Genomic DNA, 27,762 nt, shown 5'->3' on the forward strand with positions numbered 1-27,762 from the left:
GGGTTTCTGCACCCAGAGCACCTTCAGTCTCTGGTGCTGGTAGTCTTCTCCCTTGGCTACATACCCAGGTTCTTTTTTGTTTTTTGTTTTCTAAGCAGTCATGCAATTATTGAGCAGATGACCACTGGACTAAATGGAAGATGGTTTGCCAGCACCAGCAACAACACTAGTCTTGAGGCTGAGAACAGATGACGAGTCCTCTTAAGGCTGGATCTTGATTCCCTGCCCTAGGCTGACCCACTTAATCTGAAAAGAATTTGCAACATGTAAATATTTTAGGATTATAGCCATCTGGATACACACTTAAATTAAAAGTAGTTTGGTAACCATTATTTTAGTTCCGAAGAGCCACTTAAGAACATCACATGTTGTTTTGTTCAAATGCCATGGTCATTTTAGCTAAAAAGCTTTTCTTTCAGAGCTTCCTCTCTTCACAACAGTAGAGCTCAGGCAGTGAATTAAGCGGTCTAGGGTTCGATGAAACTGTGGCTAATTTCTGGTCCCAATCTGGAATTTAAAACAAATTAATGATTTATTTTAAGATTACTCACTCCTAAATTTTAACACATTGTCCTTTCAACAACAATTGTGTGCAACAACAAGCTAATTTATGAGATTTAAGACAAAGGAATATATTTTTTAAATGTGCAAATAAAGGGCTTAGTCAAAATGTTATTTCTGTGGTTCAATCTCCGATGCAGAGGCAAATTATTGAATTATGCCAAGATGTAAGGAAAATGAAATAAATCACAAATTTGCATTCTAGATATCCAAACTCTTTAAGTCCTACATTATAAACAGGCCACTTTGTATCATCTTCGTATCAAACTGCAATTGTTACCATCCCGAAATTCACACCCGCTGGATTTCCTCAGACCTTACCTGCAGATCTCGTAGGTAATCGAGAATCCCTAACAGCTCTGCTTATCTAAAGGTAAGGGTTCAAGGAAGGCTGGGGTCGCTGGGGTCGAGCACATCAGTCGTGCATCTGCTCTTACAGAACCAAGCCACAGGGTCCCCATGATAGCAGTGTAAACAAACTCTCGTATGTTCAGTGCTGCGCCCTGTGTTAGGTGTCTTTTCACGTTAACTCTAATATTCACAGTAACCTTCAGAGGCCCACTGATATCACCAGCGGCAAGAGCTTAGTTAACTAGCCCAAGCTTACAGGACTTGTGAGATGAGGAGCCCACATCTGACCCAGGCTTCTCAGGCCCCAAAGTCCCTAATCATTTCACTGTTCGATTCCACCTTCCACGGCATTTCAACAGCATTGAAAGAAATAAACATTTCATCATATTAAGAATGGATAACATTTTATTAACCCAGGTAGTATGATTAGAAATGCCATCTCTGGAGGATTTTTTAAAATCTAATTTAGTTTAGTGTGATCCTGTCTGTAGTTAGTAACCATATAACTTCTCAAGGCTTATTAAAAGGAGTTAAATAGCAACTCTGACCGTCTTGAGTATTGCGTTGTATTCCAGGGAAATATATTAAAGTAGTTTAGAAGCATGAGGAATCCTAGTCAACAGCCTTTGTGATCCTTGTTGTAGGAGTTACAACAGAGCTTGAATTATACACGCATTTAACCAGGAAATTCAATAAACGTTCTGAGAACACACAACAAACTTTTTGAGAGTTTCCTTCTGTCATTCCGCTCAGTGAGTATATACGCGGACCGTGGATACTATCAAGCCCGAAATATGCTATCCAAGTCTGGGGTTGAGGAGGACTCAGGAAAGAATGTGTGAAATGATTTTTTGGATTTCCTTACCATTTGACAAAGTGAAATTATTGTTCAAGTGGATTTGTGGTGGTGATTTCTTTGAAAGTCATCGTTGAAAAATAAAATGAAGAATTAATTGAGAACCACAGAGAAAACATAACCAACTTGCTGCAGAATCCCACGTATTTCAAATACTTTAATTATTTAACATCATTTAATATTATCACTTTGAAGAGTTTGAGATTTTCAAGCATAACTTTGATTACACGTGATTATTACCTTATGCACTACTTTTAGAATTTATATCTCAGTATAAGATGCAACTCCATTGTATTAGGTTTTTAAAAAAATATTTACAATGGCACATGTTTACTCTTGATCAATAATTAATAGCTAACTTTTTGAAGGTTTATTAATGTTATGTACGGGCACAATTCTAAATCCTTTTTATGGCTATCTCAATTCTATTAGGAAGCTCCCATTTTCATCCCTTTTGCAGATGAGAAAACTCAAGGTCAGAGAGGCTCGGGGTCACACTGCTACTGAAAGCATATAGTTCACTTTGGAAAAATGAGTTCTTTGAATTATTTGGCCCCTTATATATATATAAGGGTAGCTCTCATCTGATGGGCCCTCTCATCCTCCCAGGCTAGGAGTTCTCCACTGTGTCTTGCACACCGTCAGTGCTTAATAAATGTTTCCTAAACAAACAAATGAACTCCTATGTGCTGAGAAAGAATTTCTTAAGCAATAGTCATGATCTATCATTATCTATATTTAATCTATTCTTCGACAATTCCCAAATAAGAAATAAGAACTGAACAAGAAATGCAAATCATTGCTAATCTAGGCATATGCTCTGCCCTTATAATCTAATCACAAAGACTGGTCAAATGGTTAAGATAAAAAGCCTACACAGGGCCGGCCTGGAGGCATGGTGGTTAAGTTCGGGCACTCTGCTTCGGTGACCAGGAGTTCATGGGTTCAGATACTGGGCACAGACCTACACACCACTCACCAAGCCATGCTGTGGCAGTGTCCCATATATAAAATAGAGGAAGATGGGCACAGATGTTAGCTCAGGGCCGCCACAGCATGGCTTGATGAGAGGTGTTGTAGGCCTGTGCCCAGGATCTGAACCCACAAACCCTGGGCTGCCAAAGTGGAGCCTGCAAAATTAACCACTACACCACTGGGCCACCCTCCAGAGTCAGTCTCTTGATTTAAACAAATGCATGATTCAGTCTCAGCTCTTTTCTCCATCAGGGCTCAGATTTGTAACATCTCTCAGTTAGGTCTCTTGCAGACCAGCTTTTTGCCTGCCTGATTGTTGTTTATGACATAATCGCCACGTAAGTATCTCAGATCCACCTAATATTCTCTCTACTGCTACCACCCATCATCAGTTGCCTAAATCACAGGTTCGGAAACTTGGCTGCACAATGGAATTATCTGGGGAGTTTTAAAAATTATCATTCCTGGTACCCACCCCCCGGGGAGGTGAGTCTGATTTAATTGCACTGGGTATATCCTGGGCACGTGGATTTTTAAAGAGGTATAGCTGAGGTTAAGGCCCTCTAGCCTAACACTGCAATTGCCTCCTGACTCCTACATATTCAACCTCGGCCCCACTCTACTCCCTTCCTGCCTCCTTTTCTTTCTCCAGTTAGAGTAATCCTTTCAAAATGCAACTTTAATCATGTCACCTCCACCCTCCTTAAAACTTTTCAGTAGTTTCCCTTTCATCTCAGACTAGAGCCCCCAAACCTGAAAACGACCTGTGAAGCCCTCTAATTCTGGCCTTGTCATCTCTGCAGCCACACCCTGCTCTGCCCCTCTTGATCTCTTCTTTTTTCTCTTGTTTATTTATTTTATTGAACTTTTTACCTTGAAAGAATTTCAGACCCCAGAAAAATTACAAGAATACTACAGTGAACTTCTAGATTTTGCCACATTTCTTTCTATATATAATAAGTATAGTTATAATTTACTAATATGCGCAATGTTTTTTATTCTTTTCATCTTTAAAAATTTTATTGAGGTCATATAGTTTATAACATTGTGAAATTTCAGTTGTACTTTATTACTTGTCAGTCACCATACATATGTGCCCCTTTACCCCTTATGCCCACTCCCAATCCCCTTCTCCTCTGGTAACAACTAATCTGTTCTCTGTATCCCTGTGTTTGTTTATCTTCCACATTTGAGTGAAATCATATGGTGTTTGACTCTGTTTGGCTTATTTCACTTAACATAATACCCTCAAGGTCCATCCGTGTTGCTGCAAATGAACGATTTTGCTTTTTTTATGGCTGAGTAGTATTCCATTGTATATATATATATACCACATCTTTATCCATTCAGCAGTGGATGGGCACTTGGGTTGCTTCCACATCTTGGCTATAGAGAAGAATGCTGCAATGAACATAGGGGTGCATAAGTCTCTGTGAATTGTTGATTTCAAGTTCTTTGGATAAATACCCAGTAACGGGATAGCTGGGTCATATGGTATTTCTGTTTAAAATGATTTGAGAAATCTCCATATTGTTTTCCATAGTGGCGCTGCACCATTTTGCATTCCCACCGGCAATGTGTGAGGGTTTCCTTTTCTCTACACCCTTTCCAACATTTGTTGTATTTGTCTTGGTGATTATAGGCATTCTAACAGGTGTAAGGTGATATCTTAGTGTAGTTTTGATTGCATTTTCCTGATGATTGGTGATGTTGAACATCTTTGCATGTGCCTGTGGGCCATCTGTATATGTTCTTTGAAAAAATATCTGTTCATATCTTCTGCCCATTTTTTGATTGGGTTGTTTGTTTTTTTGTTGTTGAGTTGTATGAGTTCTTTATATATTTTGGAAATTAACCCCTTGTTGGATATATGATTTTCAAATATTTCCTCCCAGTTGGTGGGTTGTCTTTTTGTTTTGTTCCTGGTTTCCTTGGTCCTGCAGAAGCTTTTAGTCTGATGAAGTCCCATTTGTTTATTTTTTCTTTTGTTTCCCTTGCCCAAGTAGACAGGGCATTTGAAAAGATCCTTCTATATCCTTCTAAGACTCATGTCAAACCATGGACTGCCTGTATTTTCTTCTAGGAGTTTTATGGTTTCAGGTCTTACCTTCAAGTCTTTCATCCATTTTGAGTTAATTTTTATATATGGTGAAAGACAATGGTCTACCTTCGTTCTTTTGCATGTGGCTGTCTAGGTTTCCCAACACCATTTATTGAAGGAAATTTCCCTTCTCCAGTGTATGTTCTTGGCTCTTTTGTTGAAGATTAGCTATCCATAGATATGTGGTTTTATTTCTGGGCTTTCAATTCTGTTCCATTGATCTGTGCACCTGTTTTTGTACCAGTACCATGCTGGTTTGATTACTATAGTTTTGTAGTATGTTTTGAAGTCAGGGATTGTGATGCTTCTAGCTTTGTTCTTTTTTTCTCAGGATTGCTTTAGCTCTTTGGGGTCTTTTGTTGCCCCATATGAATTTTAGGATTCTTTGTTCTATTTCTATGGAGAATGTCATTGGGATTCTGATTGGGATTGTACTGAATCTGTAGATTGCTTTAGGTAGTATGGACATTTTAACTATGTTTATTCTTCCAATCCATGTGCATGGAATAACTTTCCATTTCTTTATGTCATTATCAATTTCTTTCAATAATGTCTTATAGTTTTCAGTGTATAGGTCTTTCACATCCCTTGTTAAATTTATTCCTGGATATTTTATTCTTTTTGTTACAATCGTAAATGAGATTGTATTTTTGAGTTCTCTTTCTGTTAATTTGTTGTTAGAGTACAGAAATGCAACTGGTTTTTGTAAGTTGATTTAGTACACTGCAACTTTGCAACAGTTGTTACTTCTAATAGTTTTCCGATGGATTCTTCAGGATTTTCTATATATAGAATGATGTCCTCTGCAAACAGTGAGAGTTTCATTTCTTCATTTGCAATTTGGATAACTTTTATTTCTTTTTCTTTCCTAATTACTCTCACCAAAGCCTACAGTACTATGTTGAAGAAGAGTAGTGACAGTGGGCATCCTTGTCTTGTTCCTGTTCTCAGTGGGATGGCTTTCAGTTTTTTCCCCATTGAGTATGATGTTGGCAGTGGGTCTGTCATATACGGCCTTTATTATGTGGAGGTATTTTCCTTCTATACCCATTTTATTGAGAGTTTTTATCATGAACAGATGTTGGATCTTGTCAAATTCTTTCTCTGCATCTATGGAGATGATCATATGGTTTTTGTTTCTCCTTTTGTCAATATGGTGTATCACATTGACTGATTTGTGAGTTTTGAACCATCCCTGTGTCCCTGGTATGAATCCCACCTGATCATGGTGTATGATCCTTTTAATGTATTGCTGTATTCAGTTTGCCAATATTTTGTTGAGGATTTTTGCATCTATGTTCATCAGCAATATTGGCCTAAATTTTCCTTCTTTGTGTTGTCTTTGTCTGGCTTTGGGATCAGGGTGATGTTGGCCTTGTAAAATGTGTTAGGAAGTGTTCTGTCTTCTTCAATTTTTTGGAAGAGTTTGTGAAGGATAGGTATTAAATCTTCTTTGAATGTTTGGTAGAATTCTCCAGAGAAGCCGTCTGGTCCTGAACTTTTATTTTTTGATTACTCTTTCAATCTCTTTACTTGTGATTGGTCTAATCAGATTCTCTATTTCTTCTTGATTCAGTTTTGGGGGTTGTATGAGTCTAAGAATTTTTCCATTTCTTCTAGATTGTCCAATTTGTTGGCACATATTTTTCATAGTATTCTCTTATAATCCTTTGTGTTTCTGTGGTGTCTGTTGTAGTTTCTCCTCTCTCATTTCTAATTTTATTTATTTGAGCCTTCTCTCTTTTTTTCTTAGTGACTCTGGCTAAGTGTTTGTCACTTTTATCTTCTTAAAGAACTAGGTCTTAGTTCCAATGATCCTTTCTACTAGTTTTTTTTTTGTTTGTTTGTTTCAATTTCATTTATTTCTGCTCTAATTTTTATTATTTCCCTTCTTCTGCTGACTTTGGGCTTTGTTCTGGGCCTGTATTGCTATGATTTTTCATCTTAGGACTGCTTTTGCTGCATCCCATATGAGTTGGTATGGTGTATTTTCCTTTTCACTTGTCTCCAGATATTTTCTGATTCCTCCTTTAGTTTCTTCCCCATCTGACTGGGTCAATCCTTTGACTCTGATCCTACAATGACTCTGACTGTCCAAACTCAACTTTCCAAACTCCTTCAACTCCAACACTCTATCCTACTCTGCCAGTCCTCATTTTAATTCCACTTCCTCCTTCTACCAGTCAGGCCAGCATCCTCATCACAGGGCTCCTCCCTGCTTGGCCACCCACCTCAAACCTCAGCCTCCTTCTTCCCATCCACTGCCCCTAGTTGCAGTGTCCCCATCTGTGGTGTCCCCTTGTTTCTTCTCCACCATTCAAATCCTATCCATCAAGACTCAGCTCAGTTCCCCATTGATACCTCCTGTTTTCCCACTCTTCTGAAGCCCAGTGATCTCATCTTTCAACTTCTGCTGCTCTGCTTGTTCATAATCATTCTCTGATAGGTTGGTTGCTGCCTCGTCTGCCCAATTAGATCGTGAGCTCCCTGCAGCTGAGATGATAGCCTGGACTTCCCTTCATCTCCCTCGTGGCACCTTGTTCAATGCTAGGAACATAGTAGATGGTAAATCTTGAATTCCTTTGCTAAACATTCACTTGGTTCTACAGATTTGGAAAGAATTAAGAATTGTCTTCTAAAATAAGCAAGGGAGAAAAATCTTTTGTGTCTATCTAAGAAAATTTCCTCATAGTAGAGGAATTGCAAAGAAGGTCCTGTTTGCAACCACTTTGGAAACTTGAGGCCCCCTAAATTCCCTCCTACAAAGGAGACATTTCATACACAGTCAGCTTGATTCAGCCTTGAAAGGACAAGCTGCTCAGCCAGTTCTGTGGGGACAGGGGCCCAGTGACCCTCCCTGCTCACCTCTTCTTTCCAATTGCTCCTCAACTCCTGGCAGCTCCTATTCCCCCAGGCCTCACACATCCTTCAGCCCTAACATATGCCCTACCCTGCCCTGGCTCCTTTTAACATAATCCCCCTAAGGCCCCTATGAGACCCCAAATCCTACAAGCCTACACTTTCTCCCAGTGCCTCCTTCCTTGAATGACCTAATCTCGGCCACCAGCCTCCTCTCCACTCCCTCAGTTTTCTGCCCTCTCAGGCTCCAACCTTCTCTCATCTCCTAGAACCCAGCTTTGCCCTGCTTGTAACCTCTTATCCCAAACCCCTCCTGTCAATCTCTGGCCTCCATGACAGCTTCATCTGTTGCCCCCCATCCCTGGCTCAGCCTTCCCAAGATCTGCCTGGTCCTGGATGGTTCCCACCCCACTGACTGCAGTCGTTTGCTGTTCCCTTGGAACCTGAGTCCCAGCCCTGCCTGGTATTCCATCTGGTCTGCAGCCCTTCTCTCAGGAGAAAAGGAGGAAGGGCAGGTCCTTGCTACACCACACCCACTGCACCCCACCATCCTTCTACTAGTTTTCTTATTTTTTTAAACAAAAAGAAAATGACTTACTTTAAGGAAAACTATTAAATAAATAGCAGTACAGTGACAGGACAGGAGAGCTTAAAGGCCAGGCACAGAGCTTGGCTGCCTTCTGTGTGTGAAAGGGCCTGGGTCTAAATTCTGCTTCTCCAACCTACTGCAGTATGATGTGAGGCGAGTTAATTAACTGCTTCTGCAACTTGGTCTCCTCTACTGTGAAATGGGGAAATAATATCACTTACTTCAGAGAACTGTTATGAGGACAAAATGTGTGCCTGCCGCAGTGTGAGAGCCCCAGGAATAGCATGGTTTACTCATTTAGAAAGTCTGTCAGTGAAGTGATTCATTCAATGTACTAAAATTCAAAGCATCAATGACTACAGGAAGGTAATGTCTAAATTGATGTCCATGTGTCTACCCCCAGGGTCCCATCTGTGTGGGAGCCTTGGTCCCCCAGTATTCTCACACATGCTGCAGCATAGAGAGATAGAGAGATACTACACAGGGAATTTAGAATTTTTGAAACATGACTCCAAATGTCAAATAATTGTCACAAAACCATTTAAAATAAGAGAATGAGAAAGAAGTTCCCTCAATAGTATGTTTAGGCACAATAACAAATTTGTTGAATGACAAGGGGCTCAGTAAGGAGTGGTCAGACTTGAGCCTGCTTCTTAGCAAGGACATTTATGTGTTTTCTTCCTTGAAGTTCTATATGGAAAGGTAGGAAAGGAGGAGAAGAAGAAGCAGCCCTGGGAGCTGCCTTCTAAGCTCTTCCTGCACCTGGTCACACGTGCATACCCCTCCCCTGAATTTGACTGGTCCCAGATATGCTCTCTGAGACAGCAAGCCCATGGGAGGTGCTCATCTGTTGCCCAGGCGAGGCTGATCTCAGAGAGTAAAAGCAGTTGACCTGACTTACCCATCTTGTAAAAGGGCAGAGAATAGTCTCTTTGGTACGTGGTTTCTTTATACCATGGTTCAACAGGCTTTGAATGTCTTTGAAAACAAATATATCGAATGAGAGTTTGTTGATCTAGTTGAGGTTGATACTGACTTGTTCTCTTGGGTGGAATTGCCAAGTCTATGAGAGGTCTAAATGAAAATAGAAACAGCGTACTGAAAACCCAGTAGAAAAAAAGCATTTCATTTTCTCATCAGTTGAAATCCCTCCCCTAGAAGTGGCTAGGAGGCTAAAATATAGTATTGGCAAGACTCCATAGCTCGAAGGCCAGCCCTAGCACAGCTGTCAGTGGGTGGTTCAGGGACCCCAGTCCTCTGCTCTTCCTTTTAGCATCACTCCTCCCAAGTCACAAGTTGCAGAAGGTGACCTACATCGAAACTTCCACTGGATCTTCTCACATATGGCTACTTCCCATACTCCAGATCCTCCTGATGCCCTTCCCCATTGTAATTTTTCTATGGATGTTTGGTTCCCCCAAAGAACCAACGCTTCCTTTTGACCAGACTAACCATTATGGTGCATAATGATGTTTGATGAACTTGAAGTCAGTTATAACCTTCCTGTACCTCTACTCAGGTGAGTACCCTTTGAAAGTAAAAGTAAAGAAGAATCAAAATGTAATGGTGAAATTTTCTTACACTTGAGGGAGTATACATTCACTGGTGCAATTTGTTTGAGAACACTTTGGTGACAGGTATTAATACCTTTAAAATGTGCATATATTTTGTCTCAGCAGCTCCAGAAATTAGCAATGTCAACAAAGACTTAGCTGTAAGAATGATCATCAAAGTATTTCTATGATAAGAAAAAAATTGGAAACAATTTTCATGTGAAAATATGGAATTATTAGGCAATGATACAGATGTGTACAGAAATACCATGCCACAAGCGATGCTGTGGAATTATAATTTTTGAGATGGAAAAAGGTCCATGATATATTATTAAGTTTAAACAAAAATTTCACTTGAATTGTACACTTTAAATTGATTCATTGTGTGCTTTGTGAGTTATCTCAATACAATTGTTATAGAAAAAAGATATCAGTCAACAAAATATTAGCAAACTGAATTCAACAATATATTAAAAGGATCATACACCATGATCAAGTGGGATTTATTCCAGGAATGCAAGGATGGCTCAACATCCACAAATCAATCAATGTGATACACCACATTAATAAAGTGAAGGACAAAATCATATGATCATCTTAGCAGATGCAGAAAAAGCATTTGACAAAATTCAACATCCAATCATGATAAAAACTCTCAACAAAGCTGATATAGAAGGAATGTACCTCAACATAGTAAAGGCCGTATATGACAAACCCATAATTAACATCATATTCAATGATGAAAAGCTGAAAGCTTTTCCTCTAAGATCAAGAACAAGGGCACCCACTCCACCTCTTTCTTTCAACACAGTATTGGAAGTCCTCGCCTGAGCAATTAGCCAATAAAAATAAATAAAAGACATCCAAATAGGAAAGGAAGAAGTAAAATTGTCACTATTTGCAGATGACATGATATTATATATAGAAAACCCTAAATACTCCACCAAAAAGCTGTTAGAACTAATCAATGAATTCAGTAAAGTTGCAGGATACAAAATCAATATACAAAAATCTATTGTGTTTCTATACACTAACAATGAACTATCAGAAAGAGAAATTGAGAAAACAATTCCATTTACAGTTGCATCAAAAGGAATAAAATACTTAGGAGTAAATTTAACCAAAGAGGTGAGAGACTTCTATATTGAAAACAACAAGACATTGATGAAACAAATTGAAGAAGATACAAATAAATGGAAAGATATTTCATGCTCACGGATTGGAAGAATTACTATTGTTAAAATGTCCATGCTATCGAGGGAAGATCCAAGATGGCGGTGTGAGTAGTCTTCTTCGTCTCTCCCCCTTTGAATCTCCAACTAATTGGACATTCATTGCTTAACAAAGGATATCCATATAGCATCTCAGGACGCCTGAGAGACCCACACTGCTATACATCGGAAGGCAGACGGACTTCCCTCCGGGAGGAGGTGGAGATAGGTGAAAACTCTCCGATCCCGACCCCGAGAAGCCTAGTACCTGCAAGCGGCTTTCTTCCAGCGGATGCCCCCAGAACATCGACACACACCTAGGGCAGGAGGGAGCGCACACCAGAGGAGCGACGGTGGAAACAGGTGACCAGAGCCCTACCTAAGCCCCCCACAATTACACCTAAGCCCAGAGGGAAACTCCAGAGTTACACACCTGAGTCTGCGGGGAAACCGTCTACCCGCCATTAGCGGGGAGGCCCCACCTAGCATACACAATGCCGGGAGGGGCCCGGAGAGAATCACAAAATGTGCGGCAGCCCACCAGCTGCCACTGCCAGCCCCACTGACTGCCGGGCAGGGCTCAGGACTACCGGAGACCTCCTGGGAGAGGACTGGGGCTGGGTGGAGCTCCAGCGGCCAGCTCCGTGGCCCAGGGGGGAAGCTCCGGAGTTCCACCCGGGCAGCAGACAAAGTCTCTGCCTGCCATTAGCGGAGAGACCCCTCCCAGCATCCACAATGCCGGGAGGGTCCCGGAGAGAATCCCAAACGGGGCAGCGGCCCACCAGCTGCCGCTGCCAGACCCACTGACTGTGGCTATCATGGCTTGGGGCTCAGGGCTAACGGAGATCTCCTGGGAGAGGACTGGGGCTGGGTGGAGCTCCAGAGGCCAGCTCCGTGGCCTGGGGGGGATACTCCAGAGTTCTGCCCTGGCAGCAGGCAAAGTCTCTACCTGCCATTAGCGGAGAGGCGCCGCCCAGCATCCACATCACCGGGAGGATCTCGGAGAGGAGAATACCAGGCAGGGCAGCAGCCGGCCAGCTGCCACTGAACTCAAGGTCTCCGGCTATCCCCCAGACAGGGCAAGGGGCTCCCAGAGATCTTGGGGGAGAGGACTGGGGCTGGGTGGAGTTCCAGCAGCCCGGCTCTGTAACCCAGGGGGAAACTCTACAGTCTAACAGCAGCCTCAGTGAAAGCCTCTGCACAGCACTAGTAGAGAGCATCCATCCGGCAGCCACAAGGCTGGAAGACCCTGGGACAAAAGTAGCATAGCTAGGTGAGCTAACCACAGACTGCAGAAGATGCCAATAGCTCTTCTGTGACCCATAGTGGACAAGTGAGATTTTGTGGGCGCTGACAGTGATGGAGCTGCAAATATAAGTGATCCTGCCCCTGGCCACTGGAAAAGCCCATAACACCGTTGCAGACCCCAAGGAGGGAGCACGTCTAGGTGGTCTGCAACAGTTGGCACCAGTAGCCTGAAGCCCCCCTGTGACGGCCTCCACAGCTGAAGAGGGAACCGACAGGACCACTGTGACTACGAGAAGGGGCCCAGGCCCAGTTAGCAACAGCTGATAGGGTTCCTGGTTGGTGCAGCATAAACAGCTGCTCCCCCACCACACCAGTAGAAACAAGTGGAAGCAGTAACTAAACTCTATCTCTATGCGGAGGCACAAATCTACAACATCAAGCAATATGAAAAAATATATTAAATCTCCAGAACAGAAGGAAAATAACAAATACACAGAAAACAATCCCAAAGAAAATGAAATATATAACCTAAATGATGATGACTTCAAAACAGCCATCATTAAAAAACTCAATGAGTTAAAAGAGAATTCAGATAGACAACTCAACGAGTTCAGGAGCTATGTCACAAAAGAGTTTGATACTATAAAGAAGAACCAAACAGAAATACTGGAAATGAAGAACACAATAGAGGAGATTAAGAAAAATCTAAACGCACTGAACAGTAGGGCCGATAATATGGAGGAAAGAATTAGCAATTTGGAAGATAGGAATATAGAAATGCTGCAGGCAGAGGAGGAGAGAGAAGTAAGACTAAAAAGAAATGAAGAAACTCTCCGAGAATTATCAGACACAATTAGGAGATGCAACATAAGGATTATAGGTATACCAGAGGGAGAGGAGAGGGAGAAGGGGGCAGAAAGCCTATTCAAAGAAATAATGGCTGAGAACTTTCCAAACCTGGTGAGAGAGATGGAACTTCATGTGACAGAAGCCAATAGATCTCCAAACTTTATCAATGCAAGAAGACCAACCCCACGACATATAGTAGTGAAGCTAGCAAAAGTCAATGACAAGGAGAAAATACTAAGGGCAGCCAGGCAGAAGAAAATAACCTACAAAGGAACCCCCATAAGGCTATCAGCAGATTTCTCAGCAGAAACTTTACAGGCTAGAAGAGAGTGGAATGATATATTCAAAAATCTGAAGGACAAAAACCTACAGCCGAGAATTCTCTACCCAGCGAAAATATCCTTCAAATACGATGGAGAAATAAAAACTTTCCCAGATAAACAAAAATTAAGGGAGTTCATTGCCACAAAACCTCCTCTTCAGGAAATGCTCAGGAAAACCTTCATTCCTGAAAAATCAAAAAAAGGAAAGGGGCTACAAAACCAAGAGCAAAGGAGATAAGTAGAAGGACAATGACAGAGAGTAGCAGCTCTCCATCAGAACAGATTAAACCATGGGAAGAGAAACAAAGGAAATTGAAGAAAACCAGAAAACAAGACATAAAATGGCAGCGGTAGGCCCCCACATTTCAACAATCACTCTAAATGTAAATGGATTGAACTCTCCAACCAAAAGACACAGAGTGGCAGGATGGATCAAAGAACAAGACCCAACAATATGCTGCCTCCAGGAAACACACCTCAGCCCCAAAGACAAACACAGACTCAGAGTGAAGGGATGGAGGACAATACGCCAAGCTAATAATGAACAAAAGAAAGCAGGTATCTCTATACTAACATCAGACAAAGTAGACTTCAAAGCAAAACAAATAAAGAAAGACAAAGAGGGACAGTATATAATGATAAAAGGGATTCTCCACCAAGAAGACATAACACTTATAAATATATATGCACCCAAGACAGGAGCACCAAAATTTGTAAAGGAACTCTTAACAGAACTAAAAGAAGACATCAACAACAATACAATAATAGTAGGGGACCTCAACACACCATTAACACCAATGGACAGAACATCCAGACAGAAAAATCAACAAGGAAATTATAGAATTAAATGAAAAATTAGACCAGATGGACTTAATATATATATATATATAGGACACTTCCTCCAAAAACAGCAGGTTACACATTCTTCTCAAGTGCACATGGAACATTCTCAAGGATAGACCATATTTTGGGAAACAAAGCAAGCATCAATAAATACAAGAGAGTTGAAATAATATCAAGCATCTTTTCTGATCATAATGCTATGAAACTAGAAATCAACTACAAGAAAAAAGCAGAGAAAGGTGCAAAAATGTGGAGACTAAACAACACACTTCTGAACAAACAATGGATTATTGAAGAAACTAAAGAAGAAATCAAATATTATTTGGAGACAAATGAAAATGAGAACACGACATACCAAATCATTTGGGATGCAGCAAAAGCAGTCCTAAAAGGGAAATTCATTGCAATACAGGCTCACCTCACTAAACAAGAAAAAGCTCACATAAGCAACCTCCAACGACACCTAACAGAATTAGAAAAAGAAGAACAAACAAAGCCCAGAGTCAGTAGAAGGAGGGAAACAATAAAAATAAGAGCAGAAATAAACGATATTGAAACAAAAAAGACAGTAGAAAGGATCAACGAAACAAAGAGTTGGTTCTTCGAAAAAATTAACAAAATCGACAAACCCTTAGCCAGACTCACCAAGAAAAGAAGAGCGAAATCTCAAATAAATAAAATTAGCAATGAGAGAGGAGAAATCACAACAGATACCAATGAAATACAAGGGATCATAAGAGAATACTATGAAAAACTATATGCCAACAAATTGAACAACCTAGAAGAAATGAACAAATTCCTAGACTCCTACAACCTCCCCAAACTGAATCAGGAAGAAATGGAGAATCTGAATAGGCCAAGCACAAGTAAAGAAATAGAAACAGTAATCAAAAACCTCCCCAAAAATAAGAGTCCAGGACCAGACGGCTTCTCTGGAGACTTCTACCAAACATTCAAAGAAGATTTAATACCTATCCTTCTCAAACTATTCCAGAAGATTGAGGAAGATGGAGTACTCCCTAACACATTCTATGAAGCCAACATCACTCTGATCCCCAAACCTGACAAGGACAACACAAAGAAGGAGAACTACAGGCCGATATCACTGATAAACATAGATGCAAAAATCCTCAACAAAATTCTGGCAAACCGAATACAGCAATACATCGAAAAGATTATACACCATGATCAAGTGGGATTTATACCAGGGACACAGGGATGGTTCAACATCCTCAAGTCAATCAACGTGATACACTACACTAACAAAATGAGAAACAAAAACCACATGATCATCTCAATAGATGCAGAGAAAGCATTTGACAAGATCCAACACCCATTTATGATAAAAACCCTCAATAAAATGGGTATAGAAGGAAAGTACCTCAACATAATAAAGGCCATATATGACAAACCCACAGCCAACATCATACTCAATGGACAAAACCTGAAAGCCATCCCTCTGAGGACAGGAACAAGACAAGGGTGCCCACTTTCACCCCTCCTATTCAACATAGTACTGGAGGTGTTGGCCAGAGCAATTCGGCAGGAAAAAGAAATAAAAGGAATCCAAAGAGGTAATGAAGAAGTAAAACTCTCGCTATTTTCAGACGACATGATCTTATATATAGAAAACCCCAAAGAATCCATAGAAAAACTATTAGAAACAATCAACAACTACAGCAAAGTAGCAGGGTATAAAATCAACATACATAAATCAGTAGCATTTCTATACACTAACAATGAACTAACGGAAAAAGAACTCAAGAACTCAATCCCGTTCACAATCGCTATGAAAAGAATAAAATAGCTTGGGATAAATTTAACCAAGGAAGTGAAAGATTTATACAATGAAAACTACAAGACTTTCTTGAAAGAAATTGATGACGACATAAAGAGATGGAAAGACATTCCATGCACATGGATTGGAAGAATAAACATAGTTAAAATGTCCATACTACCTAAAGCAATCTACAGATTCAACGCTATCCCAATCACAATCCCAAGGACATTCTTTACAGAAACTGAACAAAGAATTCTAAAATTCCTATGGGGCAACAAAAGACTGTGAATTGCTAACGCAATCCAGAGTAAGAAAAACAAAGCCGGAGGCATCACAATCCCCGATTTCAAAACATACTACAAAGCTACAGTGATCAAAACAGCACGGTACTGGTACAAAAACAGGTGCACAGATCAATGGAACAGAATTGAAAGCCCAGAGATAAAACCACACATCTATGGAGAGCTAATCTTCGACAAAGGAGCGGAGGGCCTACGTTGGAGTAAAGAAAGTCACCTTAACAAATGGTGCTGGGAAAACTGGACAGCCACATGCAAAAGATTGAAAATTGACCATTCTTTTTCACCACACACCAAAATAAACTCAAAATGGATCAAAGACCTAAAGATTAGCCTGAAACAATAAGTCTTCTAGAAGAGAACATAGGCGGTACACTCTTTGACATCAGTTTCAAAAGAATCTTTTTGGACACTATAACTCCTCAGTTGAGGGAAACAATAGAAAGAATAAACAAATGGGACTTCATCAGACTAAAGAGCTTCTTCAAGGCAAGGGAAAATAGGATTGAAACAAAAAAACAGCCCACTAATTGGGAAAAAATATTTACAAGCCACTTATCCAACAAAGGGTTAATCTCCATAATATACAAAGAACTCACACAGCTTAACAACACAAAAACAAACAACCAGATCAAAAAATGGGCAGAGGACATGAACAGACATTTCTCCAAAGAAGATATAAGTATGGCCAATAGACACATGGGAAGATGTTCATCATCGCTAATCATCAGGGAAATGCAAAGCAAAACTACACTAAGGTATCACCTTACACACGTTAGATTGGCAAAAATATCCAAAACCAAGAGTGACAAATGTTGGAGATGTTGTGGAGAAAAAGGAACCCTCATACACGGTTGGTGGGAATGCAAACTAGTGCAGCCACTATGGAAAACAATATGGAGATTTCTCAAAAAGTTAAAAATAGAAACACCTTATGACCCAGCCATCCCACTACTGGGTATCTATCCTAAGAACCTGAAATCAGCAATCCCAAGAGTCCCTTGCACCCCTATGTTCATCGCAGCATTATTTACAATAGCCAAGACATGGAACCAACCTAAATGCCCAGAAACTGATGATGATTGGATAAACAAGATATGGTATATATACACAATGGAATACTACTCAGCCATAAAAAAGGACCAAATTGTTCCATTCGCATCAACATGGATGGACCTCGAGGGTATTATGTTAAGCAAAATAAGCCAGACAGAGAAAGACGAACTCTATATGACTCTACTCATAGGTGGAAGTTAACATATAGACAAGGAGAACTGATTGGTGGTTACCAGGGAAAAGGGGTGGGATGTGGGGGGTGGGCACAAAGGGGGAAGTGGTGTACCCACAACATGACTAACAATAATGTACAACTGAAATCTCACAAGGTTGTAATCTATCATAATCTTAATAAAAAAAAAGTCCATGCTATCAAAGCAATATACATACTCAATGCAATCTCTATCAAAATTCCAACGGCATTTTCACAGAAATAGAACAAGCAATCCTAAAATTTGTATAGAACAACAAAAGACCCTGAATAGCCAAAGCAATCTTGAGAAAGAACAAAAAAGCTGGAGGTAGTGCACTCCCTGATTTCAAAGTATATTTCAAAGCTAGAGGTAATCAAAACAGTATGGTACTGGCACAGATCAATGGAGCAGAATAGTGAGCCCATAAATACACTCATGCATATATGGTCAATTAACTTATGACAAAGGAGCCAGAAATATACAATGGGAAAAAGATGGTCTCTTTAATAAACGGTGTTAGGAAAACTAGACAGACATATGTGAAAGAATGAAACTGGACCCCTGCCTTATATCAGACACAAAAATGAACTCAAAAGGGGTTAAAGACTTGGATGTAAGACCTGAAACCGTAAAACTTGTAGAAGAAAACATAGGTGGTAAGCTTCTTGACATCAGTTGTAGCAGTGATTTTATGGATTTGACACCAAAAGCAAAGGCAACAAAAGAAAAAATAAACAAATGGGACTACATCAAACCAAAAACCTCCTGCACAGCAAAGGAAACCACCAACAAAATGAGAAGGCAACCAACTGAATGGGAGAAGATTATTGCCAAACCTATATCTGATAAGGTGTTAATACCCAAAACATATAAAGAACTCATACAACTCAATAGCAAAAAACCCCCAAACATCCAATTAAAAAATGGACAGAGGATCTGAATAGACATTTTTTCCAAAGAAGATGGCCAATAGGCACATGAAAAGATATTCAATATCACTGATTATTGTGGAAAGGCAAATCAAAACCCCAATGAGATATCACCACACACCTGTTAAATTGGCTATTATCAAAAAGACAAGGGATAACAAATATTGGTGAGGATATGAAGAAAAGGGAACCCTTTGCACCACTGGTGGGAACGTAAATTAGTGGAGCCACTATGGAAAACAGTATGGAGATTCCTCAAAAAATTACAATATGATCCAGCAATTCCACGGCTGGGTATTTATCTGAAGGAAACAAAATTACTCTCTCAAAGAGATATATGCACCCCCATGATCATTGCAGCATTATTTACAATAGCCAAGACATGGAAACAACCTAACCATCCATTGACAGATGAATGGATAAAGAAGGTGTGTATGTACATACAATGGAATACCATTCAGCCACGAAAAAGAAGGAAATCTTGCCATTTGTGATAAAATGTGTGGACCTTGAGGGCGTTATGCTAAGTGAAATAAGTGAGACAGAGAAAGACAAATACTCTATGATCTCACTTATATGTGGGATCTAAAAAAACCAAACTCATAGAAACAAAGAACTGAATGGTGGTGGCCAGAGGTGGGGTTGAGGGGTAGGGGAAATGGATGAAGGGAGTCAAAAGGTGAAAACTTCCAAAAGATAAATAAGTCTTGGGGATGTAACGTACTGCATGGTGACTATAGTTAACAACACTGTATTGTATATTTGAAAGGTGCTAAGAGAGTAGATCTTAAAAGTTCTCATCATAAGAAAAAAATATTTGTAATTATGTGAGGTGATGGTTGTTAACTGAACTTACTGTGGTGATCATTTTGCAATATATACATATATCAAATCATTGTGCTGTACGCCTTAAACTAGCACAATGTTATATGTCAACTACATCTTAATAAAATTAGGGAAAAAAGGTTTTCAAAATAGCACCCCATCCTATTTTGTGTAGGTCTGGAAGATTCTGCGTGATTATCTCTGGGTGATAATATTATGAGTAATTTTCCATTTTTTCTTTTTTGGTTATCAATGTCTTCTACATGTTCTAATAAACATGTGCGTTTTAAACTATCAAATAGATGAGATGAGCTGCTATAGATGTGAAAAATATTAAACGTCGGGGAGGTTTAGGAACATCTAAATCCAAACATTTAGTAGTAGGATGTAGTCTTTCTTGACTGTATTAATCACACTTAAATAAGGTCACTGAAACTGTTTAATCACAGTGGATTATGTTTACACACCTTGTGAAAAACGTGATTGTAATGCATCTTCTTTAGAGAGAGAGTGTGTGGCAGAAATGGAGTGGGTCTGCCTGAAGTTCAGAAAAAGCAAGAGCAAACATGAGACCGTGCGTGGGTGATGCAGGACTGGGAGAGAGGCTGCATGGGCAGAGGGGAGCTCTGTTGTGGATATGCATGGAGAAGCACCAAGAAATTCCCGCCCACCACTACTTGCTTACTAGGTACACGGTCCTGTAAAGTGGGTACCTCAAAGAGGGGAGCACTTCTTTCCCTACAAAAGCCTGCCTCTCAACGTCAATCGAAACATTAGCTGTCTCATGAACGCGTCAGTCTCTTGTGAGTCTAGGTTCTGTGTGACCATCGCTGTCAGTCTGGTCATTTCTGTGGCTTCTAAACCAGATCCTAGCGATTGTCCCTAGGTCTGCCCTGCTGGACTGGCAGCCTGCTCTGCCTTTGTGTTGGGTGTTTCTACGGAACCCGAATATTCTCCGTTTTCAAGGAATACATCAGTGTCTTTCTGAAGACGAGACTTTCGCTCTCAGGAGGGACTCTAACACTGACACCATCAAGTTGGTGGAGGGCTATATCTGGGGAGGATGAGCCATCACCTGTGAAGTTATATCCTGACTACAAAAGCTGAACTTAGAACTGGTCTGAAGCACTGCATCATCTCCTGGTTTGTTTGTTTGTTTGGCTCCTCTTTTCCTTCTTCTTATTCTTAACCAGAAGCTTAATAAATTCATTGATTGACATTCGCACTAAGTTTTCCCCTTAAGGCTAATCTTGCGCAGGCACAAGTGTTCTCAGAGTCAGGGGGAGTCGAGGTTCCTTTGCCTGAGCCATGTTGTGGTGGGAGGACTGACATCTGGTGCAAGGCAGTGGGGCTGAAGGATTGCCGGAGCCCACAGGACACATGTGAAGAGTGGACATTTGTAATTTTACTGAAAAGGAAAGTGAGTCTCAGGAAGGTCAAGTTATTGGCCAAGTTGAAACTCTAAACTCACGGTGTTTCTTAAACTTCTTTGATGATTTAATAAAATTCTATACGTATTGCTGATTATAAAAGTAATATACGTTCATTAGAGAAAATCTGGAACATAGAGCAAAAGATAAAAAATAAAATACAAATACCAATCATCTCGCTATTCATAAGAAAACATTAACAGTTTGGTGTATTTCCCTCCAAACTTCTATCCATTAAATAATATTTATTATTATTGTTATCATTACAAATTGTGATTCCCATTTTTTTCACTTATTCTAACTTCAGTGACATTTTTGAAAATTAAAATTCTGGAAGGTGTCTCACCTGGGAGACCTTCTCACACTATAATCACGATGGACTCTTGCCAGCTGCCCAGGGTGATAGCCTCGGAGGTCTTGTCCTTGACGAGCAATGAATATACTAGTGGAGAATGTAAGGGATGAGAAAAGAGCAATTATTACGATTAGTTATTTGCAGAGGAACACCAGCTGTGGTATAAAAAAAAATATGTCCAGTCTTTGTCCCCAGTCCCCGGCATGGAGCTCATAAAACCCTTGGGATTTCTTGACAGGAATGTCTTTTGTTATCCACTTTTCAGGATTCATAAGGAAATATTTGACTTGTCAGGTATTAGTTTCAAAATATCAGGAAAAAAAAGAATAAGAGGATATATAAAACCAGTGAGGCAATGTTGACAATTGTTGAAACATGCGAATGAGTAAATGGTGGTCCTTAAACGATTTTTTTCGACTTTAAATAAGTTTACAAACGTTCACAATGGTTTTTTTGAAACTGTAATACTTAAGTATGTTGAAGCTAAAAATGAAGAAGCACTGTGATGTCAAAGAACAAGGTGCCTGTGAGCCCGTGGAGGACTCTCACCCTGCCTGGGAGGGCTCCTTCTGAAGCACAAACCCGAGCGGAAGAGGTGGAGAACGGGAGGAAGTGCTTCCGGGCGTGGAGGTGAGACGGGTGTGGACGGCTGACATACAGGGGCTTGGGGGAGACAGGCGAGGGCGTAGTGGTGGCCAGACTTCACACTTTGAAATACATCTTATTTTATAATAAACTCCTTTTCCTCTTAGATTATAGTTACAGCATTATATTGATATTTAAAGTTATGTGTAGGTGATTATGTTACAGATTTTATTTCAGAAAAGTAGTAGGGACATTACAAAGTATTTGTTGCTAAAGAAAAGGGAGTCTAACAGGTTGAGAACCACTGATGTAGGTGACAGGGAATCTTTGTAGGATTTTTAAGAATATTGATGATGTAATGCAATTTTTATTCTAGAAAGATTTTCGCTGGTGGCGGTGTGGAAAACACATTTAAGGACAATCTAATTAGAAGCATAAAGACCGGTTAGGTGGTGGTTGCAGTAACTTGGGTGGGACATGGTGAAGCTCTGAACTATGTGGCGGCAACGTGGACGGAGAGGAGGGGACTGACTGAGGTGCTTTTGGAGAGAGGAGCGAGGGTAAAATAGAGGGAGTGCCCCAGCCAGGCTCAGGCTTTGGGCACGCTGCCATGCCCCAGGAGAGGCACACAGGGAGGGGACCACTGTAGAGACGGTGACCTCATAGAGTCTGTGATCTGTGGGGTCTTTTGGGACCCTCCACAGACTTTAAGCACTCAGTAGATGCCTTAAAAATTCAGGAAGAATCATTAGAAAGTAGTACATAGTTTTGGATGAAGGAGCTCACCAAATGTGTTTTGGATAATGAATGAAAACTTAAACTATGCCTCCAGTCCAACCAGCATTTATCGAAGACACATAACGTACCCCTCTCACTGCTAGGTTCTGCAGACGAAAAGCTAAGAGGAAGTCCTTGTCTTCAAAATGCTCTCGATGTGCTCAAACAGTGATGGGATAAAGGGTCAATCCCCACTGATCGGCACAGAGAGGGAGGGGCGTCCAGGGTTCGGGCAGGCAAATCGGATGGGGAAGAGATGCCAGCTGAGGGAATTCTAGGAGCCCAGACTTGAACAGAGTTGGATCAGAGTGGAGCGTGTGGGGGCCAGTGGAGATCTCGCTGTCAAACTAGTATGAAAGGCAAGCACTGTGAGCAGGGCGGGTCTGTCTGTCTATGCAAACAGGACCTCAGGGAGCTCTGATTTTCAGAAAACCACAGGCTGTCTGGGCTTGTCCTGTGGCTGGGATCATATGACTGCGCCGTGAAGAGTAAACAATAGTAAATAACAAATGACGTTTCTGAGTGATTGGGAATGGGAGACAGTTTTCTTAGGTGGCCGTCCAGTTTCTGAAGCACTGCCTTGAAAGATTATCCCAGGGCCATGTGACAGTCTGTTAAGATCCAGCTGGAGTTCCAGCATGACACTGGTTTTGCACGCTTGCTATGCGGCTCGCAGTAGGCTGTGTTTTGAACACGCACACAACAAAGGTCTGCTGAGTACAGGTGAAGAGCCTGAGCGCTGCTCCCTAGAAGCTGCCTGCAAAGCTGTTGGAGAGCCGAGAAGCCCTTCCCCAGCACCGGGGAACACGCCCTGCCAGCCGTCCCTTGCAAGTGTCTCTTGCCAGACAGAGTGGGAAAGCGTGTAAGCAGGTGATGCCAGAGGAGGGAGTGGAGAAGTGGAGAGGTTTGGGGAGTGAAAGGATGGCACACTTTGCCTCCGCACTTTGGGTAGACTTTCCAAACCCCCCCACGTGGCCTTCTCCTCAAACAGGAGAAAGCTCCCAATTAAGAGGTTAAAACACCAGTTGTTTGGGAGAGAATTTTAATCCCCTAACGGGCAATGCCTCGCCTGCTGTGTCAGTCAGAGTTCCCAGAGGCTGCACGGTACTCCGCCTCTCCTGAGGGGAGTTGAATGGGGGGCAAAAACAGGTTAACAGCTAGGAAAGCGGCGCTGGCTCTGCAGACCCGGCCACTGTATTGACTCGGCTTCCACGATTCTTGAATCAGCTGCAAAAGGCCTTTCCCGCTCCTTGGGTGGGACCGGGAGACCAACTGTGGCCAGCCCCACTGTGCATTGCTCACCATCCCTGAGGTGTTCAGTCCAGACAAGAGCACACCTGCCCATGGGAGGGCAAGTGTAGCCGGAGCGGGATCTGGGCTTAGCCAAGCCAAAATTCCATATGCACAGTGGGGGTTGTGCGTGTCTGTCCCTCGAGAGCCTGGCCCTGCAGCCTACGGTGGCACGTGTTCCCGTGACTAGCAACTCTGCTCTGTCTGCTTCGGGCCTCATGCTTTACAAGGTGTCTTTACAGAGGCATCCTCATCTAATTCTCACAGTCACCTCCCCAGGTAAATATTAACTCCTCGTTACAGAAGAGGAGACAGGCTCAGAGAGGCTAAGTGGACTTTCTAACATCACCTGGCTAGTAAATGCCAGAGCCATGAGTCAAGCCCAGTTCTCTAAGCTCCACACTGCATCCAGATTCACGTGTGTGTATACACGATGGCTTTCTTCAGAAGAGTTCAGTGCTGTTTTGGTTTGAACTCTGTGATTCTCTCGCTTCCAGGCAGACAGGAAGTAGACGTTGTGTACCAAGAGAACAGGAAACGAAATAGACGCGGCAGTGTTAGCCGGAAGCTGCTTTCAATTCCATAAAACAAGCACTCGCTGCAGGCTCACACGTGTCCGCCATGTGCTATGGATACAGTGATGACAAGTACTGTCTTTCCACCCGGGAGTTCCTACCGTGGTAAGGAAAACCAGCTTTAGACAACTAACGAATCACCGACAGTCCGTGAGTGCTGTCCACTCAGGAAACTGAGGCTCAGGGGGAATCAGTAACTTAGTCAGGACGTGAACGGATAAGTACACAAGATGGGGGACAACCAGGCCCGTGCTCTGGTCTCCCAGACCCCCTGGCTCCACAGTGGCTCCTTAAGGAAGAGCGGAGCCTCAGTTCCTCATCAGTAAAGTAGGGGTGACACTATCGTCTCCACCCATTATTACATGGGCGTCCAGGAGACATCTGTGAACATATTTGGTGACTAAAACATCCCATCTGTGTTAGGTGTTGTCATCATTCTAGGATGCACTGACCCCACCGCTGCCTTTTGATCTCCCAGAGACGGCTTCAATCAATGTTTTTAAAATCCATTTAAGTCCAACACAAATTCCATGCCACATCGAGTGTAGTTCACCTCAAGTGGTCTTTTCAAGAGCATCCTGGGCTCCACAAACCAACACAACAACCAGCCCTGTGCCTCAGGGACAGGCCTGTAGCTTGGGGATGGCACCAGTTAATGTTCCATCTAATATAATGCTTTTTTTTTTTTTTTTTTTTTTTGCTGACGAAGATTTGCCCTGAGCTAACATCTGTGCCAATCTTCCTCTGTGTTGTATGGGGTTGCTGCCACAGCATGGCTGCCGAGTGGTGTAGGTGTGCACCCAGGAACCAAACCTGTGAACTCAGGCCACCAAAGCAGAGCATGTCGAACTTAACCACTATGCCACAGGGCTGGCCCCATAATATAATTCTTATTATGAGAATTCTGTGAACCATTTACTATTTAATTTTATTAGGGGCCCCTACTGGTTGTAACTCAGTTTCCCTAGGATAGCCCCAAGGGTCAGGCATTCAAGGATGAACTGGATACATGCTTGTGTGAAAGCAGGGCAGGCCTTCTGCAGGCGCAGGCGGGCACCAGGAGGCCAAGCCGCAAGTAAATGAGAGAATCATCGTTTCTCATTGACTCATTCATTTTCAGTTTTTCAACAAAGTTGCATAAAGGGCCCACCACATGTGGCCATCTGCTGGGCGGAGGTTAGGATGTGGGTTGCCGAGGGAGGCAAGCCCCCAGGGGAGCTAACTTAGAGATGCAGTGAAGTGCAGGGATCCAGGGCACCGATGCTGGAGCCACACCGGTTGGGTCAATACTACCTCTGCCCGTTACTTACTGGCTTGTGGGATCTTAGGAGTCACTTAACCAGTCTGTGCCTCAGTCTCCTCCTCTGGACCTCACAGCTGCCCTGAGAGTTAAACGAGTCAACGCACACCTAGATCAGTGCCTGCCACGCAGTAAGAGCTGCGCGAGTGTTCACTGCTATTCCAGTGGCTGAGACAGACAGGAAACAAACAAAGTAATTGGAAGTTGTGATAAGGACCAGAAAGAACACCAAAAAGGGTGTGAGATGGAGAATAACGGAGGTGGAGAGGAGGGCAGAGGCAAAGATTCCTCTAGCCGGATGGTCAGGGAATGGCTCTGTGAGCAGCTGACCACAGAACTGAGACATGCGGGGGAGGGGAAGGGGGCTAGTAGGACAGGGGCCTGAGGTGGGGGAAGGGAGACATCCAGGGAGCAGGATCACATCCCAAAGCCCTGAGGTATGGAGGAGGGTACCTACTGAAGGAAGCGAAGAGCTGGGAGAAGCCAGGAGGGGCAGCCAGGCCCGGTTCACCCAGCGCTCTGTAGGCCCAGCAAGGAGTTGGGATTTTACAGAAAATGCAATGATTGCAGGGTTTCATGCAACGGAGGTCTTTGATGCAATTCACATTTTATGACGCCCACTCTGGAGGATGGACTGTAGGACAAGAGAGGTGGTCGCTGGAGGTGAGCAGGGGAGAGGCAATGGTGGTCTGGACCAAGGGGTGACACTGGAGCCAGGGAAGCGCATTCCGACGGGAGACACATCCTGGAGGCGGAATTGAGGAACTTGCTCATGGACTGGACTCACTGCTGTTGCAAAGGCAGGCGAGGCATAAAGTAGACAGCCCAGCTCCACGGTGGGGACTGCCGTGCAGGGTCGGGGCACCTGTCTAGTCTAGGCACGGTGTGGACAAGTACAGGGAACTGAATGCAGCCCAGCCTCAGGACCTCAGCGGGCCCTGGTGCCTGCGGTGTGTGACCCACCCAAACCCGCAGGCTCCTCAAGGCCGGCTCAGGCGGGGTCCCTGCCTCTGGCCTGGTCCCACTGAGTCGCAGGAAGCAGCGGCTGAGGGAGGCTTGTTTCCATTTCCCCAGGAGATGAGACCACAGGTCAAGCGGCCTGACAGGGGGCAAAACAGATCTCTCACACACACAAGGCCCACGGGCTTGTGGGGAGCGAGAGACCAGGAAACGCTGGGCCCCGCCCTTCTCCCTCCCCATGCCTCCTCCTCGCAGGTTTCAGTGAGGTAAGGGCAGGCTCTGTACTTCCCCTCAAAGAGGGCTCGTAAAGTGTCTGCAGTGAAGCATCCTTCCCTCACCGCCCCTTCAGTAATTCCCGGAAGCAAAAGGCCTTACCTCTGCTGACAAAACACTGTTAAAAATAACTAAATACTAAAATAAACACGAGGCTTGCTCAAAACCACACAGCCAATGGGGCTGCAAGAGGCTGACCCCAAAGTCACCTGCTGTGTAGGGTTCCTACCCCTATTTTGCAGCTTCTAAATCTCTGCAGACCCCATAGCCAGTGGTGAAGGGAGAGGGGGATAGCATTTGTCGATTGTTATCCGATATTGCTTACAATAAAACATGTCTAGGACTTGTTATTCTCGGGCCAATGGATGAACTTCGTGAATGAGTGAAACCCCTACTTAGTTTCCATCTGTGCAGTCACCTCCCCTGTGCCAGGCACGGGAGTGGTTTCCTTTGTCTCAAGCAGAGTAAAGGGGTCCCCTCTAAAATTTGACCTTGGGTCCCTCAGACTTCTCCCCAAGCAAAAATCCAATATCCTTCTAGTCTTTGGGGAATGTGGAGTTGCCTGTTTGCTTGGATTCTGCCATGAGGGTGAGATTTCTTTTACAACTTTCCCTAAATACAAAGAAACTTCTCTAGATCCCTCTGGCAGCAGGGGTCTCTCAATCGCAGAGCAGCAGGTGAGCGATGCTAATTCCCCGGGTGCCTGCCTGCCTGCCCTTCGGTGGCTCCGGACAGCGTCTGCATCCGGGGGAACGTCACCTGGGTGGGATCACTGGGCGGCGGTCAATGAATTCACGGAGCCGGACGGCAGCCAT

The 27,762-nt window shown here is 42.7% G+C and overlaps 1 protein-coding gene across 1 annotated transcript; it reads right to left on the bottom strand.

Moving 5' to 3' along the window:
* Positions 1-415: 415 nt before the first annotated feature.
* On the bottom strand, positions 416-27,762 carry C12H1orf100 (chromosome 12 C1orf100 homolog). Its single transcript, XM_046678314.1, has 4 exons — positions 27,707-27,762; positions 21,179-21,274; positions 9,194-9,366; positions 416-507 (listed from the first exon to the last, which is right to left on the bottom strand). The coding sequence occupies exons 1-4, from the start codon at positions 27,760-27,762 to the stop codon at positions 416-418; spliced, it is 417 nt and encodes a 138-aa protein (XP_046534270.1).

This window comes from Equus quagga, chromosome 12 (assembly GCF_021613505.1).
Source record: "Equus quagga isolate Etosha38 chromosome 12, UCLA_HA_Equagga_1.0, whole genome shotgun sequence".
NCBI lineage: Eukaryota > Metazoa > Chordata > Mammalia > Perissodactyla > Equidae > Equus > Equus quagga.